This window comes from Lipophrys pholis (assembly GCF_963383615.2).
Source record: "Lipophrys pholis genome assembly, chromosome: 13".
Classification (NCBI taxonomy): domain Eukaryota; kingdom Metazoa; phylum Chordata; class Actinopteri; order Blenniiformes; family Blenniidae; genus Lipophrys; species Lipophrys pholis.
The window spans coordinates 11,723,394-11,737,034 of NC_137632.1; the positions used below are offsets into that span (position 1 = coordinate 11,723,394).

The 13,641-nt window shown below is 40.6% G+C and overlaps 1 protein-coding gene across 8 annotated transcripts in view; it reads left to right on the forward strand.

Annotated features, from left to right (window-relative positions):
- The window catches only part of LOC308118805 (dedicator of cytokinesis protein 9), a gene marked incomplete at its 5' end in the record, with an annotated part of 76,970 nt that extends 63,348 nt beyond the window's left edge, over positions 1–13,622 (forward strand). For 3 of the 8 annotated variants that reach the window (XM_080478393.1, XM_080478396.1, XM_080478399.1), the window contains 21 exons: positions 102–213; positions 306–439; positions 2,982–3,096; positions 3,177–3,243; positions 3,327–3,374; positions 4,060–4,196; positions 5,279–5,394; positions 5,494–5,631; positions 5,728–5,910; positions 6,158–6,271; positions 6,365–6,580; positions 6,818–6,875; positions 6,993–7,099; positions 7,498–7,620; positions 7,734–7,847; positions 9,125–9,271; positions 9,383–9,593; positions 10,524–10,714; positions 10,796–10,896; positions 11,037–11,175; positions 12,398–13,622. In XM_080478393.1, the coding sequence (XP_080334519.1) occupies positions 102–213; positions 306–439; positions 2,982–3,096; positions 3,177–3,243; positions 3,327–3,374; positions 4,060–4,196; positions 5,279–5,394; positions 5,494–5,631; positions 5,728–5,910; positions 6,158–6,271; positions 6,365–6,580; positions 6,818–6,875; positions 6,993–7,099; positions 7,498–7,620; positions 7,734–7,847; positions 9,125–9,271; positions 9,383–9,593; positions 10,524–10,714; positions 10,796–10,896; positions 11,037–11,175; positions 12,398–12,523 (2,697 nt within the window). In that variant the 3' untranslated portion in view covers positions 12,524–13,622. Of the gene's footprint in view, positions 1–101; positions 214–305; positions 440–2,981; positions 3,097–3,176; positions 3,244–3,326; positions 3,375–4,059; positions 4,197–4,520; positions 4,565–5,278; positions 5,395–5,493; positions 5,632–5,727; positions 5,911–6,140; positions 6,272–6,364; positions 6,581–6,817; positions 6,876–6,971; positions 7,100–7,497; positions 7,621–7,733; positions 7,848–8,495; positions 8,526–9,124; positions 9,272–9,382; positions 9,594–10,523; positions 10,715–10,795; positions 10,897–11,036; positions 11,176–12,397 lie in introns of those variants that run through there. The other 5 variants (XM_080478397.1, XM_080478398.1, XM_080478392.1 and 2 more) reach the window with 4 other exon arrangements.
- Positions 13,623–13,641: the final 19 nt, after the last annotated feature.

The following is a 13,641-nucleotide window of genomic DNA, read 5'->3' on the forward strand; positions in this document are numbered from 1 at the left end:
TTGGCGGTTTTATCTAACAATGACATAATGACTTTTCATAAGAACCTGCAGATGGTGTTGTTGCTTTAAGTTGATAAACATTGACTTTGTTTTTCACTCAGAATGGTCGAGATGATTTACTCCTCACCAACGCCCTGATGACGCCTCCCAGGTCCAGCACCTTTTTGGACACCAGCCTGCACAAAGACGTCTTCGGAGTCATATCGGGCACTGGTGAGCTTCAGAAAAGTGATAAAGCTTTTTAAAGATTCAAGCACATTTTCTACTCATGCCAAATTGTTTCATTGTTTTCACTTTTGTTGCAGCTTCGCCTCACGCGACATCAACTCCCAACATTAACTCGGTGCGTCACGCGGACTCCCGGGGGTCCCTGATCAGCACTGACTCAGGGAACAGTCTGCCAGAGAGGAGCAATGACAAGGGCAACTCTCTGGATAAGGTATATGTCAGGAGGCTTTGCAGGATCACTTATCAGAAATCCAGATTAAGCCTGAAGTGTCACGCTTGACTAACAGCACACAGAGACTCACTCTTTGTCACTATTCTATTGTTAACTCTCTGCCCTCGCCGTACGCCTCGTTGCGGCAGACTGAGATGTTCAGGCGGAGACATTCGGTCAATGTCCTTCGCTTCTTTACGGATTCAGATGAGTCCTCGCTCCCTGTGCGCACCAAGCGTGCCACCGTGGACTTCTCCCTGCTCACAGTCCCCAGTGTCCCACAGAGCGCCCTCCATTCCAGCAGCCCACTTGAAGTACACACCGCCTGCCTCCTTCACACAGTCCCTGCTCAGAGTGTTTGATCTGGGAGTGACCGTGTGTGAGACGGTCCCAGCACACGTTGCACTCTTTTCTCTAGTCGTCTGTTATTTTGACTGAGTACCAAAGATGTTATTACCATCATTGTCATTTATGATAATGAAACAGTTTTCACAAGTGCAAAGCTCCAAAAGGAGAAACCTCGAAAAAGCATTAAACGGCCTCGCTTTTTATAATCGTAATAAGGTTTTATATAAGTTCAACTTTTCATGTGTCAAACATAAAGTTGATTTAAAGCTCACATTTATAAGTAGTACAGTCAGTGTTAAACACTGCACCATGTTTAATTCAAGCTTTTATAATCTTGTGTTGTTCCCTGCATATCATATATAATGTTATTTCAGGGTGTTTCTGCAATTACTTTGGAAAAGATTACTTAAAACAGTTAACTTTTTTATTATAACTCAAAGCACTAGCTTCAGACTTTCCTTTGAATAGTCACATCACATTTTAAAACATTTTCACACCATTGTTTAAAAATTGATAATAAATTATCCTTATTAATATCGATTTGGTCATCTTAGTTCAAACATGGCTGAAAAAACATTATCACTTATGTTATATTTTTATTCTAAGCTTAGTCTTTTTTGGCCATATTTCATAACTTTTCTTGCCGTTTCTTAAAAACTAACTGTTATGAGATAATGACAATCTTTGACAACATAGTTGTGCGATACAATGAAATGGCTCCTGCCTTTGTAAGAATGTTAGAATTTGTTGAAATGATTACAGAGCATGATACTTCCATATTAAACTTCTCTTATAATTATGTTTTTTTTAACTTGGAGAAGCATTTCATACTGCCGTTCTTACAAAAGGTCCTGATTTATACTTTCATTTAAAAACCTGATAAAACATGAAAAATCATAGTTCCCATTTAATTTTTAATCTATAAATATGTGCTTTTCCCATAGATTGTATTTACAGGTATTGCTAAGAAATGGTGGTTGGTACTTTTGTTACTTTTAGAGTCTCTTGCCTCTTGAAATAACCCTGATGAAGTTTAGTTAAATGGTTAAAAGCATTTATCATCAGCTTTTAAAATAATGAAATGTCCTATTATATCATTATTATTTTTATCAAGAAGAGTTTCAGTCATGATATGAGTAGTTGATTCTGTATTCAAAACTGAAATACTCTGCTTTCAGTACTCTCTCATGTGTCAAAATAACAGACAACCTTCTAATTTTTCCATCAATGTTAAAAAACAAACTGGTCAGATATGGAAAATATCCAGTTCACGTGTCCTCTGCTTTTTGTCTTGGTCTGAAGACTGTCAGTCTGTGCTGTTTATTGTCCAGCTATTTAAAGCCGATCTGGGACCTCGCTGGGTTTGTTTCTGCTCTTCTTCCAGATGTTTTAAGCATGCTTGTGAAATTTCTCTCTTTTGTAAATTCTTCTTCCATTCTGAAAAACAACTGAATCCAGAAAAAGGCTCTTCTGGACTGTTGTGTTTCTGTTGAAACTGTTTTGTTTGCGGTGTGTGATAAATTTAGTCATGAACAAAATGACATCAACATAATAGCAGCCCAACACCACATCTGCTGAAGATCTTAAAAATAAATAAATAAATAAAAAACTTCATAGTTTATTTCCACCTTTTAAGCCCTATTTTTAGCCTCAAATTTCCCCACTCTGCAAATCTCACTTTAAAAAAAAAAAAAAGAAAAGAAAATCTCAAAGGCATAACCTCATGCTTTCCATGAAGTCATCCACATCCAGTTTCCTAGTCTAGACGAGCTGCTGGCAAAAGATGGCGCTTGTTTCTTAGCAGAAACCAAGCCCAGTGCCCCGCAGCTCCACACTGTGGTGGAGCTGTTGCTCCACTGCTCTGCTTGTTTTTCCGCAGCTTGCTGTCTCATTTGGGAGGGGGGGGAGTGTTTGTTTTTGAAAGTCACATTTTCCAGCGTGTAGCAGCTGAATGAATGACTCCATCAATGCGGTTTGAACGTTGAATCCCAGACATTCAGGAAACGTGTGCTCATTAGGTCATAAATAGTGTTAATACGTGAAGGTCAGGTCTAAGAAACATCTTGCTTTTGAACAGTACAAAAACACAAAATGAAATTTTTACATTGCGTCACAATAAAGACTCTTTAGCGTATCTTGTACATACAGATTGGATAATGTTTGTCTATGTCTGACCAAACTGTTTGTTCCTCAGAGCCAGGCTGCCTCCACCCTGGGAAGCACACTGTTGAGATGTGATAAACTGGATCAAGCTGAGATCAAGAGCCTCCTCATGTGCTTTTTACATGTGCTCAAAAGCATGTCTGAAGGTAAAATCCCATCTCTCTCTCTGTCACATGGTGATGCTCTGAAAACACTGAGCCCGCTCACGTCTGTCTGTCTGGTCCAGATGCTCTGTTCACGTACTGGAACAAGGCCTCATCTGCTGAGCTGATGGATTTCTTCACTTTAGTCGAGTAAGGCCACTCCTGCAAAACGCGTTGAGGTTGAAAATGCTCTTTAAAGTTTTGTGGTGACGGTTTTTCCCTCTCCTTCTCAGAGTGTGCCTCCATCAGTTCAGATACATGGGGAAGAGATACATCGCAAGGTAACGTTGTCACTGAACATTTGCAATTATGAGAAAACCCCAAAATATTCACTTTTAATTATACATATGATTTCCAGCTCACCTTGTTGTCAGTGTTATAAAGAATATTTAATGTCTGTACTTTATTATCAGCACACTTGTTTGGGGTTAAATTTATTCCTGTGCAACACACACATATTGTACTCTGACCACTGTTTGGGAGCTCTGGCCCCGTCTCCCACAGGGCTCCCGAGTTTTCACTCTGTCTAACCTCCCACCACTGTTTCTATCTCTATTCACTTAAATGCTGGCAAGTTTAACTTAATGAAATATAACCTGGCTCCTGCCCTCTCCTGCTTGGGTAAGCCCGAAGGTGGAACTGACTTTCTCAGACTAATTGCATGATATCTTATCACCTCAGAAGAGTTGCAGTGCTGTGACTTTTCGGCCTCTCTTAACTTCACCGCCTCTCTCATTGCCGCTCTCATTTCTTTCATGCATGGCTCAAGTTTTTAACAGCTGCTGACAGTTGTTACTTTAGACTGCATGATGACTTGAACATGCACTTGATTTTCACTTTCAAAATCCCTCGAGCTCTGATAAGATCTCTGAATGTTCAAGGACATTTTGGGTGGTAGTGACTCAGCATAACCTGCTTCACTAACTCATCAGCCGTTCATCTAACATTGTCCTGTTTCCTCATCAGGAACCAGGATGGGGCAGGACCTGTAGCACATGAGCGGAAGTCTCAGACTCTGCCTGTGTCCCGTAACAGGGCGGGAATGATGCATGCCCGCTTACAGCAGCTCAGCAGCCTGGATAACTCATACACTTTTAACCACAGTAAGTGAACCAGACTGCACCTCTCATCAAACATCCTCCACCAGAGGCTCCACGCCTTCCTGCGGCTTCCTCTCTACAGTCTGACTCCTCATGCTTTTCACCATCGTCATCGTCGTCATCATGATCATCCTCCTCCTCTTCATTCTCTGTTTGAACCCAGCCTGCTGTGGAGCAGAAAATTGCTTTTGAAGACATCCATTATTTCATTAAAAGTGGAGCCATAGAAGCTGCTTGTAGCTTTACACTGACTTCACTAATCGGGGTTTATCTTGGTGGTCATTTTCTTAAATGGCGTCATTTAATAAAGTGTCTTTGTGTTTTCAGTGTAAGAAAGATTTCAAGTATTCTTGGAATATCTGTAGACCATGGTAAGAAAGTATCGGGCTGGCAGGAAGTTTGTTTTGGCTCTGTTCATTTGGTTGAATTACGAGCATGCCTGTTTTAAATGATTTCGTCATCCCTCTGCCCAGCTCATCTGCTCCCACTTTTACTTTATACTTCAGCCTATGAAAGCAGTATGAAGAGTTTCATTCCAAAATTGACTCCTAACATGCAATTAAGACTAAAGAACCTTGCATTTTCTTCATAAATATTCAAGACTCGAAAAGGCAAGAGACCTATTTCATGAAGTTATTGCAGTTGTTTCGGAGATGCATATTGATTTGTCAGTTGTTTTGCTTTATTTTGGAATGAAACTTATTTTTATATCATTTTAATATTTTTCCATCTTTCAAGTAGCAGCTTTGCTTTTAACAAAGTTCCCATATTTTGAAAAACATGAAAATGTAACTATTATTGCCAAGTTCTTTTGTATTGTAGAGGTGTCCAAACTATGGTAATCAGATCAATTGTGGCCCATGAGCCACTTTTAGTCAACCCACAGCTAAATACAAAGCATAAATTTGCTATTTTCAATAGAGTTGGGATTAAAGTGATAGATTCTACCGATGTAGTGAGTGACTGGACAGATTTTTTCCTTTTTCCCTGAATGAGGCCCTCTGTTAAAAAAAAAAAGTTTGGACACCCGTGGTATGGATTGTGCCAGTGGGATGAATTACAGCTTGTTGTTGTGTCTTTCTCAGCCTACAGTCACTCGGATGCGGATGTTTTGAATCAGTCTCTGCTGGAAGCCAACATCGCCACTGAAGTGTGCCTGACTGTCCTGGACACGCTGAGTATCTTCATCATGGGTTTCAAGGTACAAAACGCATAACCATATTTTTTTTTAACCACAACATGCTATATTTAAATATTCTGTAATTTTTAAGATGAATCTGTATTTTATTTTTCTCCTCAGACTCAACTGTGCTCGGACCACGGCCACAGTCCCCTCATGAAGAAGGTGTTTGAGGTCCACCTCTGCTTCCTGCGTATCAATCAGTCTGAAACGGCCCTCAAGCAGGTCTTCACTTCACTGCGCACCTTCATCTACAAGGTGGGCGGGGTAGTTAGTGCATCATTCAACCCACTGGATGTTGTTTGTCTTGATCTGTGGCCATCGCTGATGCCTGGTGGTGCCTTCTCTCCTCAGTTTCCCTGCACCTTTTTTGAGGGTCGTGCAGACATGTGTGCAGCTTTCTGCTACGAGATTTTGAAATGTTGTAACTCCAAGCTGAGCTCCATTCGCAGCGATGCGGCCCACCTGCTGTATTTCCTCATGAAGAGCAACTTTGACTACACAGGCCGCAAGTCCTTTGTCAGGACGCACTTGCAGGTGAGATAGTTGATATGAATGGAAGCATATTGTACAGTCTGCATCCACATTTGCCCTTTGTGTGCTCCATTCCTGTGATTTATTTAATAGTGCTAATGTTTTCCCGTTTAGAGTCCATGTAACACACTTTCTAATTGAATATATTTTTAATATCTTTTCTTTTCTCTGTGCTGTAATTAAAGACCTTAAAAATGAAGAAGCGAAGCCAGTATCAACAAAATGAGTTCTAGTCTTCTCTTTTCTTCAGGTGGTGATTGCAGTCAGCCAGTTGATAGCCGATGTCATTGGTATCGGGAGTACCCGCTTCCAGCAGTCTCTGTCAATAATCAACACCTGTGCGAACAGTGATAAAACTATCAAGGTGAGGAGCTTCTTTATCTGCGGGACAATTATCTGGTTCCAAATTAAACGCATATTTAAAGAAATGTGCAACTAATTCTTCCCCCCTTAACAGAACACAGCTTTCCCGTCAGATGTGAAGGACCTGACCAAACGCATCAGAACAGTTCTGATGGCCACGGCTCAGATGAAGGAGCACGAGAGGGACCCCGAGATGCTGGTGGATCTGCAGTACAGCCTCGCCAAGTCGTACGCCAGCACGCCTGAGCTACGCAAGACGTGGCTGGACAGCATGGCGCGAATCCATGTGAAGAACGGAGACCTATCGGAGGTCTGTGGTCACATGTTCACCTTGTGTGGCTCAATAAGACGGCCTGTCATATATCAGGGCAGTTTATTTGTGTCTGACGGTAATGTAGAACATCGGACTAATCAAATACTAAGTAGAATACTCACCATTTTCTCCAGTTTGTGTTGTTACGTGCTCAAAGGGAACCAAGCCTCCCTTCCACATTATCAGTACTGTTGTCCTCACTTATCTGACCTGGGTTAATATCGTGTTTTACAGGCGGCCATGTGCTACGTGCACGTTGCTGCACTCGTGGCAGAATACCTGCGGAGAAAAGGTGCTTCACTCATCTCTGCACAAGTGTTTATCGCCTGCCAGAAGTTTGATTTTGTTTAATTGACGGTGAGAGTGGTTTTATCTAACATAGTGTCAGACCTTCCTCTGCTGTGTCCAGGCATGTTCAAGCAGGGCTGCACTGCTTTCCGCGTCGTCACTCCAAACATCGACGAAGAGGCAGCGATGATGGAGGACGTCGGCATGCAGGATGTTCATTTCAATGAAGTACGAATATAAATTCTGCTAACATTATAGCTTTAAACTCTGAACTTTCACTTAAAACGGGGGTCAAATTTGTAACTTAAAGTAATTAATGCACATTTTTGCTATGATGAACTTTATGGTGGAAAGCATGGGATTTTAAAAACCCATCGAGTGTATTATTTCTAATATAATAATTGGATTTTCTCAAAGAGGGGAGAAGCACAAGAAAAGTGTATGCTCTTCTTTGCCTGCCCACACTACCTTTTATATTCTCTCCAACACATATTTCTCAAACTCTTTACGGCCATCCTGTTTTTGCCTCAATGAAAAGAGCTGTTGACTTACCAGACACTTTTCATGTCAGCTATATTTCTCCTAAAGTGTTCATCAACAGCGTTCACCTTCTGTCGCTCCCTCAGGATGTCTTAATGGAGCTTTTGGAGGAGTGCGCAGATGGACTGTGGAAAGCCGAGCGTTACGAGCTCATCTCCGACATCTACAAGCTCATAATCCCCATTTATGAGAAGCGCAGGGACTTCGAGGTACAAACTGTTCTCACCGGGAGTCTCTATTTCCTCCCCACAACAATCATGTCTAATTTACCGCAGATTGAAGCATTCTGCCTCTTCACGCTCTTGTGTATGGCTCTTTACAGAAATTGGCCCACCTGTATGACACGCTGCACCGAGCATACAGTAAAGTGACAGAGGTCATGCACACAGGGAAGAGGCTGCTCGGCACCTATTTCAGAGTGGCTTTTTTTGGACAGGTGAGTCTAGCTCTACAGCAGCAAAAGTACATTATGTCCACAAGGAGTACTTGCATATAATTACTCAGAGCTACGGTTAGGTTGTTCTTTGCTCCATAAATGTAATGACACTGAAAAGTCCAGTCATTTGTGTCACTGGTGCTAGTTATTATGAAGCATGAAAGCTGCAAGATGGTGTTTCTTTTATTATTTTTAATAGCATGACCACATGCAGTCTAACACACCTTTCTGCTTTTTTTATTTTCTGAAGGCAGCGGTAAGTTACGCAGCAGCCCGGAGTCTTTGTGTGGTGTTGTTGCTGCTGTAATCCATTGCACTTCTCAATCATAGTCTGCTGCCTCAAATGACTGTAACAATCAGGCGATTCTGCTGCTTTCCGTTTTGAAGGCTGTGTTGCATGGCACTCACTCACTTCTGCTTGTGTGGTGCAAATTTACTTCATCAAGTTTTAGACATTTAGGAGTTTAAAAAAAAGAAAAGACTTTATTGGGTGCGGTTGCCTTTCCTTGTGTTCTTCGATAGACATTAAATCCGCAGATCATCATATCTTTTGAAGCTGTCTTCAAAATGTTATTGCAGTAAGTAGATAGAATTTAGGTAGTTATGAAATGATAATGGTTTGTTTTTGTGTTGTCCACACCCTTGTAGCAGTACCAGTTTACTGACTCAGAGGCTGAGGTAAATCAGTGTGAAAGCCAACATTTCAGTTTGGGCTGCAGTGACGTTTTAGACTTTGTTGTGCTTTTTTCTTTTCTTTTTTTTTCTCTAATGCAGTCAGTGCTCTTTAATCACCTGTCTCTTAGCCTTTTAACTCCTCCTCCACTCCTTAGTGTAGTGCTAATCATTGTTAGAAACCCTTGAAGGCTTATAGCAGGATTCATCTCTCACTGGGTAAATATGCATGACCTCACCAATCTGGATATGGGACTTTTTTTTTTTTACCATTCCCAAACAACATAAATAACCAGTATAAGCACCCAACTGACAGTGAAATCCTTGCACCCACCACCATCCTTTGGTCTAATTCACATTAATAAACTAACACTAGTGATTGCGGTGTTTTGTCACTAAAACATTAGATAGAGGGTTGTGCATTACGGAGACTGCCAAACGGTTCAGCCCAGAGCGGCTTCAACAAGTATTTGGATTTGATCAGACTCCCGTTCACAACTCGAGTGTGGTTTGACGTGACACTGCTTAGTTTTTAAAACACTAGTATAGAACTACTTATTTTGTTTTTAATTATCATGATAATTGGAATTGTTGTACTATTTTAGGGCTTCTTCGAGGATGAAGATGGCAAGGAGTACATCTACAAAGAACCCAAGTTCACTCCTTTGTCAGAGATATCTCAGAGGCTCCTTAAGCTCTACTCTGACAAATTTGGTCAGGAGAATGTGAAGATGATTCAGGACTCGGGTCGGGTGAGACTTCGCCCATTCAATTTAATCTAAACTAAACCGACCCAAACATTTTATTTATTTATTTATTTTCAAACAAGGTTGTGATATCTTGTGATTTCATATATTCTGCAGATTAATCCCAAAGACCTGGACTCCAAGTACGCATACATCCAAGTGACGCATGTGACTCCGTATCTGGAGGAGAAGGAGCTGTCCGACAGGAAGACGGACTTTGAAAAGAGCCACAACATTCGTCGATTTGTGTTTGAAATGCCGTTTACCATATCAGGCAAAAAGCAAGGTGGTGTGGAGGAGCAGTGCAAACGCAGGACCATACTAACAAGTGCGTGACTCTATTTACAGTGGCATCTCCAGAAATTATAATAACATTAAACAGTGAATTAGTTTGTCAGTTATGTCTATGCTCACAACATAGAACATTCCAAGCATTTTTTATTTTTTTTGCATATATATTGAATGTGATAATTATGGCCAAAGATTAAAAAGAAAAGGGACAATATATGATCAAAATAGCATCTTTCTGTTATATAGAAACTCATTAGATTTGATAAGATTTTATTTTTCCAGAGCATTATCTCTTGAGATGCACCTCGACATGAGTGTTTCATAAAGGTAGATGAATAGCTTTGAGAGATTTATTTTTATCTTTGCTTTTGTAAACTGTCAAACAGATGCAAAGGTTTCCTGTCGATTATATGGAGTGTTTTGTTATGTCTCTTTGCCTGGTAACCAACCTTTCATCTGAACTTCAAATATATCTAGATAAACAAACTCCTTATCAGGCTTCCAAAGATCTTAATCATGTAACGTGTTCCTGCTGTAGATTCACATAATGACTTGCATCAGTTGTTCTTGAATAATTCAAAAAGTGCATTACATTTTCCAGTTCTCTCCCAAACATTCAGTGAGCTCCTGTTTTTTGATCACTGGGATATAAAAGCTCAAGCCTCATGTGAGTCAGAGGCTGTTACATCAGTTGTTTACTTGTAACATCACTCAGCAGAAAGTGCACAAAACGTAAGATCGAGATTAAATCCTGAAGGTGTCAGCTATTTGTCATCAGCCTTTCCTAATCCTAATCACTGTTATATTGTTTTATGGTGCAAAAGATCCAAAAGGGCAAGTGTCCCTTCTTATCTTTATTATGTGGGAGCTTTCATGGAGACATGAGCAGATAATGAGCTGTAAAAGTGAGGGGACGCACATGGATCAGGTTGCTCACCCCTCTAATTGCTGTGTTTCTTGATTGCAGCGACACATTGTTTTCCCTATGTAAAGAAGCGTATCCCTGTGATGTACCAGCACCACACTGACCTCAGCCCCATTGAGGTGGCCATCGACGAGATGAGCAAAAAGGTGGCAGAGATCAAACAGCTCTGCTCCTCCAGTGAGGTGGACATGATCCGTCTGCAGCTCAAACTGCAAGGCAGCATCAGTGTTCAGGTGCAACACACACACACACATACACATTTACACAAACCTCATCCTGTAAACAGTAATGGAAAATATAACATCTTCTCACAGGTCAATGCAGGACCGCTTGCATATGCCAGAGCTTTTCTGGATGATGCCAGTGCCAAGAAGTATCCAGATAATAAGGTCAAACAGCTGAAAGAGGTCTTCAGGTGAGATTGGAAATGTCACTTTTCTCTGTGTGTGCGTGCGTGCGTGCGTGCGTGCGTGCGTGCGTGCGTGTGTGCGTGCAAAGAGTGATCCGATTGCACCATTTGAAGTATTTTCCCAATAACACTATTTTTGTCGGCAGGCATTTTGTGGAAGCATGTGGTCACGGCTTGGGCATCAATGAGCGACTGATCAAAGAGGACCAACAGGAGTACCACGATGAGATGAAAGCCAACTACAGAGACCTGGCCAGAGAGCTGTCCATCATCATGCACGAGCAGGTAAACGCAGTACTGGTCTCCTGTCTCTCACGTATCACTGTAATTACTTTCAGCATTTCTAATGTTGCAGCTCTCAAACAGTTCACAGATGGCAAACAGATCTATCTTCATCCCTATATGTCTGGTTAAAATGATGATTCCCTCTTTTATAACTTCATTTCCTGTTTCTCCTTTGTGCTGACATGAGCAGATTTGATGGTAATTCAAAGAGCATTAGTGTGCAATAAAGACAGTGGTGTTAATTGTTGGTCCAGCCAGAAAACAACAACTGATTCCATGCTTTAATTATTTGTGACAAACATTTTAAAAAAACCACCCGATTTCCTATTATATCTCTAAAGCAGAGATTCAGTTCTGGGTTTGAACAAAAATCTATATTGGTGCAATAAATAGGAAACGACTTCAGATATTCTCACACATAAAAGGTGTTCATTGCGATTACTAATACTCTGGATCTGGTGGCAGGCAAATATTATTATTAGAAAGCAATCTGCTTGTTATATTTTTAGTAGTTTTTCGCACCAAACCAAGAAATTGTTTTAAAAAAACATCCTATCACAATCCTATTTTATCTATTCTGCGGAAAACTATATTAGCAGCATTAAAAAAATATTTACAATTTTGTTCATATTATCTGATATTAACTGCTCTCAAACTCTAAAACTTCAAACCACTTTCTCATTATGTCAACTGGTTAGACCAACAATCACTTTTTGACTCACTTCCTCTGGCTTGCTGGCATTTTTTTTTCCCTGCATGAGCGTAATATGTATGTATGCATGCACGTACGCTTTTGTTTGTGTATGGTAAGTACAATGTGTACGTACATGCATTGGATTGTGAGTGCTGTAAAAGATGGTAATATCTGCATGCATACATGCACACTTTTGTGTAAAAGTTGCTATGTTATGTGGGCTGGTTGTGTTTTGTTTGATTTTCTTCATTGTTGTTGTATTATTATCCATATGTTTGGGAAATGTGCTTCAAAGCTTTTTTAACACAAATTAAAAAAGAAATAAAAAAAAAACAGTTTGATGAGATGGAACAACAGGGAACTCACTGCACCTCAAAGACCACATAGACGTTCTATGTGTTGTGGCTTTAAGGGGGTATGTCAGCCATTGCTCTCAGTTGCCTTGGATTGTTATGTTTAGCATTTCTCAGCCTTGATTCTGAGTTATGGAAAAGCCATCTCTCTCCTGACCCACTCGCTTTCTTCCAGATCAGTCCCGTGGAAGATGGCATGAAGAGCATCCTCCCTGACTCTCTTCACATCTTCAACGCCATTAGCGGCACCCCCACCAGTGCCACCATCCAGGGCATCCCCAGCTCTTCCTCGGTGGTGTGAAGCTGACGTGGGTTCGCCTTGGCCTCAGAGCAGCCCATATATCCGCCAGCCAGCGATGCCATTTTGGAAGCTAATCCTGCTTCTCTTGAGATGTCCTCAAGGGAAACCGATGGAAACAGGGAATCTGTCTTTTCTTTTTTTGCTGTCTGACTCCCTCAGTCAACCATAAGCAAGGCACTGGACCTTTTCACTATTGACCCGGGGCATGGGGCCTGTGAGGGCTGAATTTCATGGGTCAGCATTGCGGTGAAGCGTGAGGCTTGAAAAGCACGAAGAGCGACCGCGCCACAGAGACCACAGGACTTTGTTCCTGCTTTATGGACAAAAATTGTGTTTGATGATGCCTCGTCTTCACCCGCTTCTACCTGAACTGAACTGAGCAGTGTTTTTCCTACGGAGACATTCCTGTTGGGATTTTTAATTATGCATGTCATTACAACCAACCTACAGCCTCCCCTCTTTGGTTCATTTTGATAATGTTTCACGTTGTGTTTTCTATGTACAGTATTCCACTTTTATAAGCCACTGTATTGATGTCTTGATGAACAGTATATGCTGCATACATTGACACTCCTCTCCCTGTACATGAGGTTATATTTCTACAATATTGCAATTTTGCAAAAGGGCCACTTATATTCAACCTTAAAATCACTTCAATGTCTTAGAATGGGAGAGTTTTTTTATATATATATATATTTAAAGCCATTGCACACAAAAATATATTCCAAGTTGTTTATTAGTGTATATATATGTATTAAAAAAAAAAAAAAAAAAAAGGAGTGTGTGCAATATTTGCAGTAAGCATCTTGCTGTGTGGGGCTCATACACTGTAAAGATTATGTTCACCTTCTTGCCAAAGCGATAGGGTGTGGAAACAAACACTATGCCCTCTGTGGACAAAATATGAAGCTTTTACCATTTTGTGTTCATTGAAATGTTCAAAAATTTTTTGTTAAAAATTGTCTTATATTTGGACAGCAATGTTGTTGTTTTTTTTAATCTTATCTTTTATTTAACACAAAAGTCACTGTTCTGCTGTAAACAAAGATGTTACCTAATGCTTATCTTTTAAATAAAATATACTCATTTTTTTTCTGCACTTGTACTCATGCGTCTTT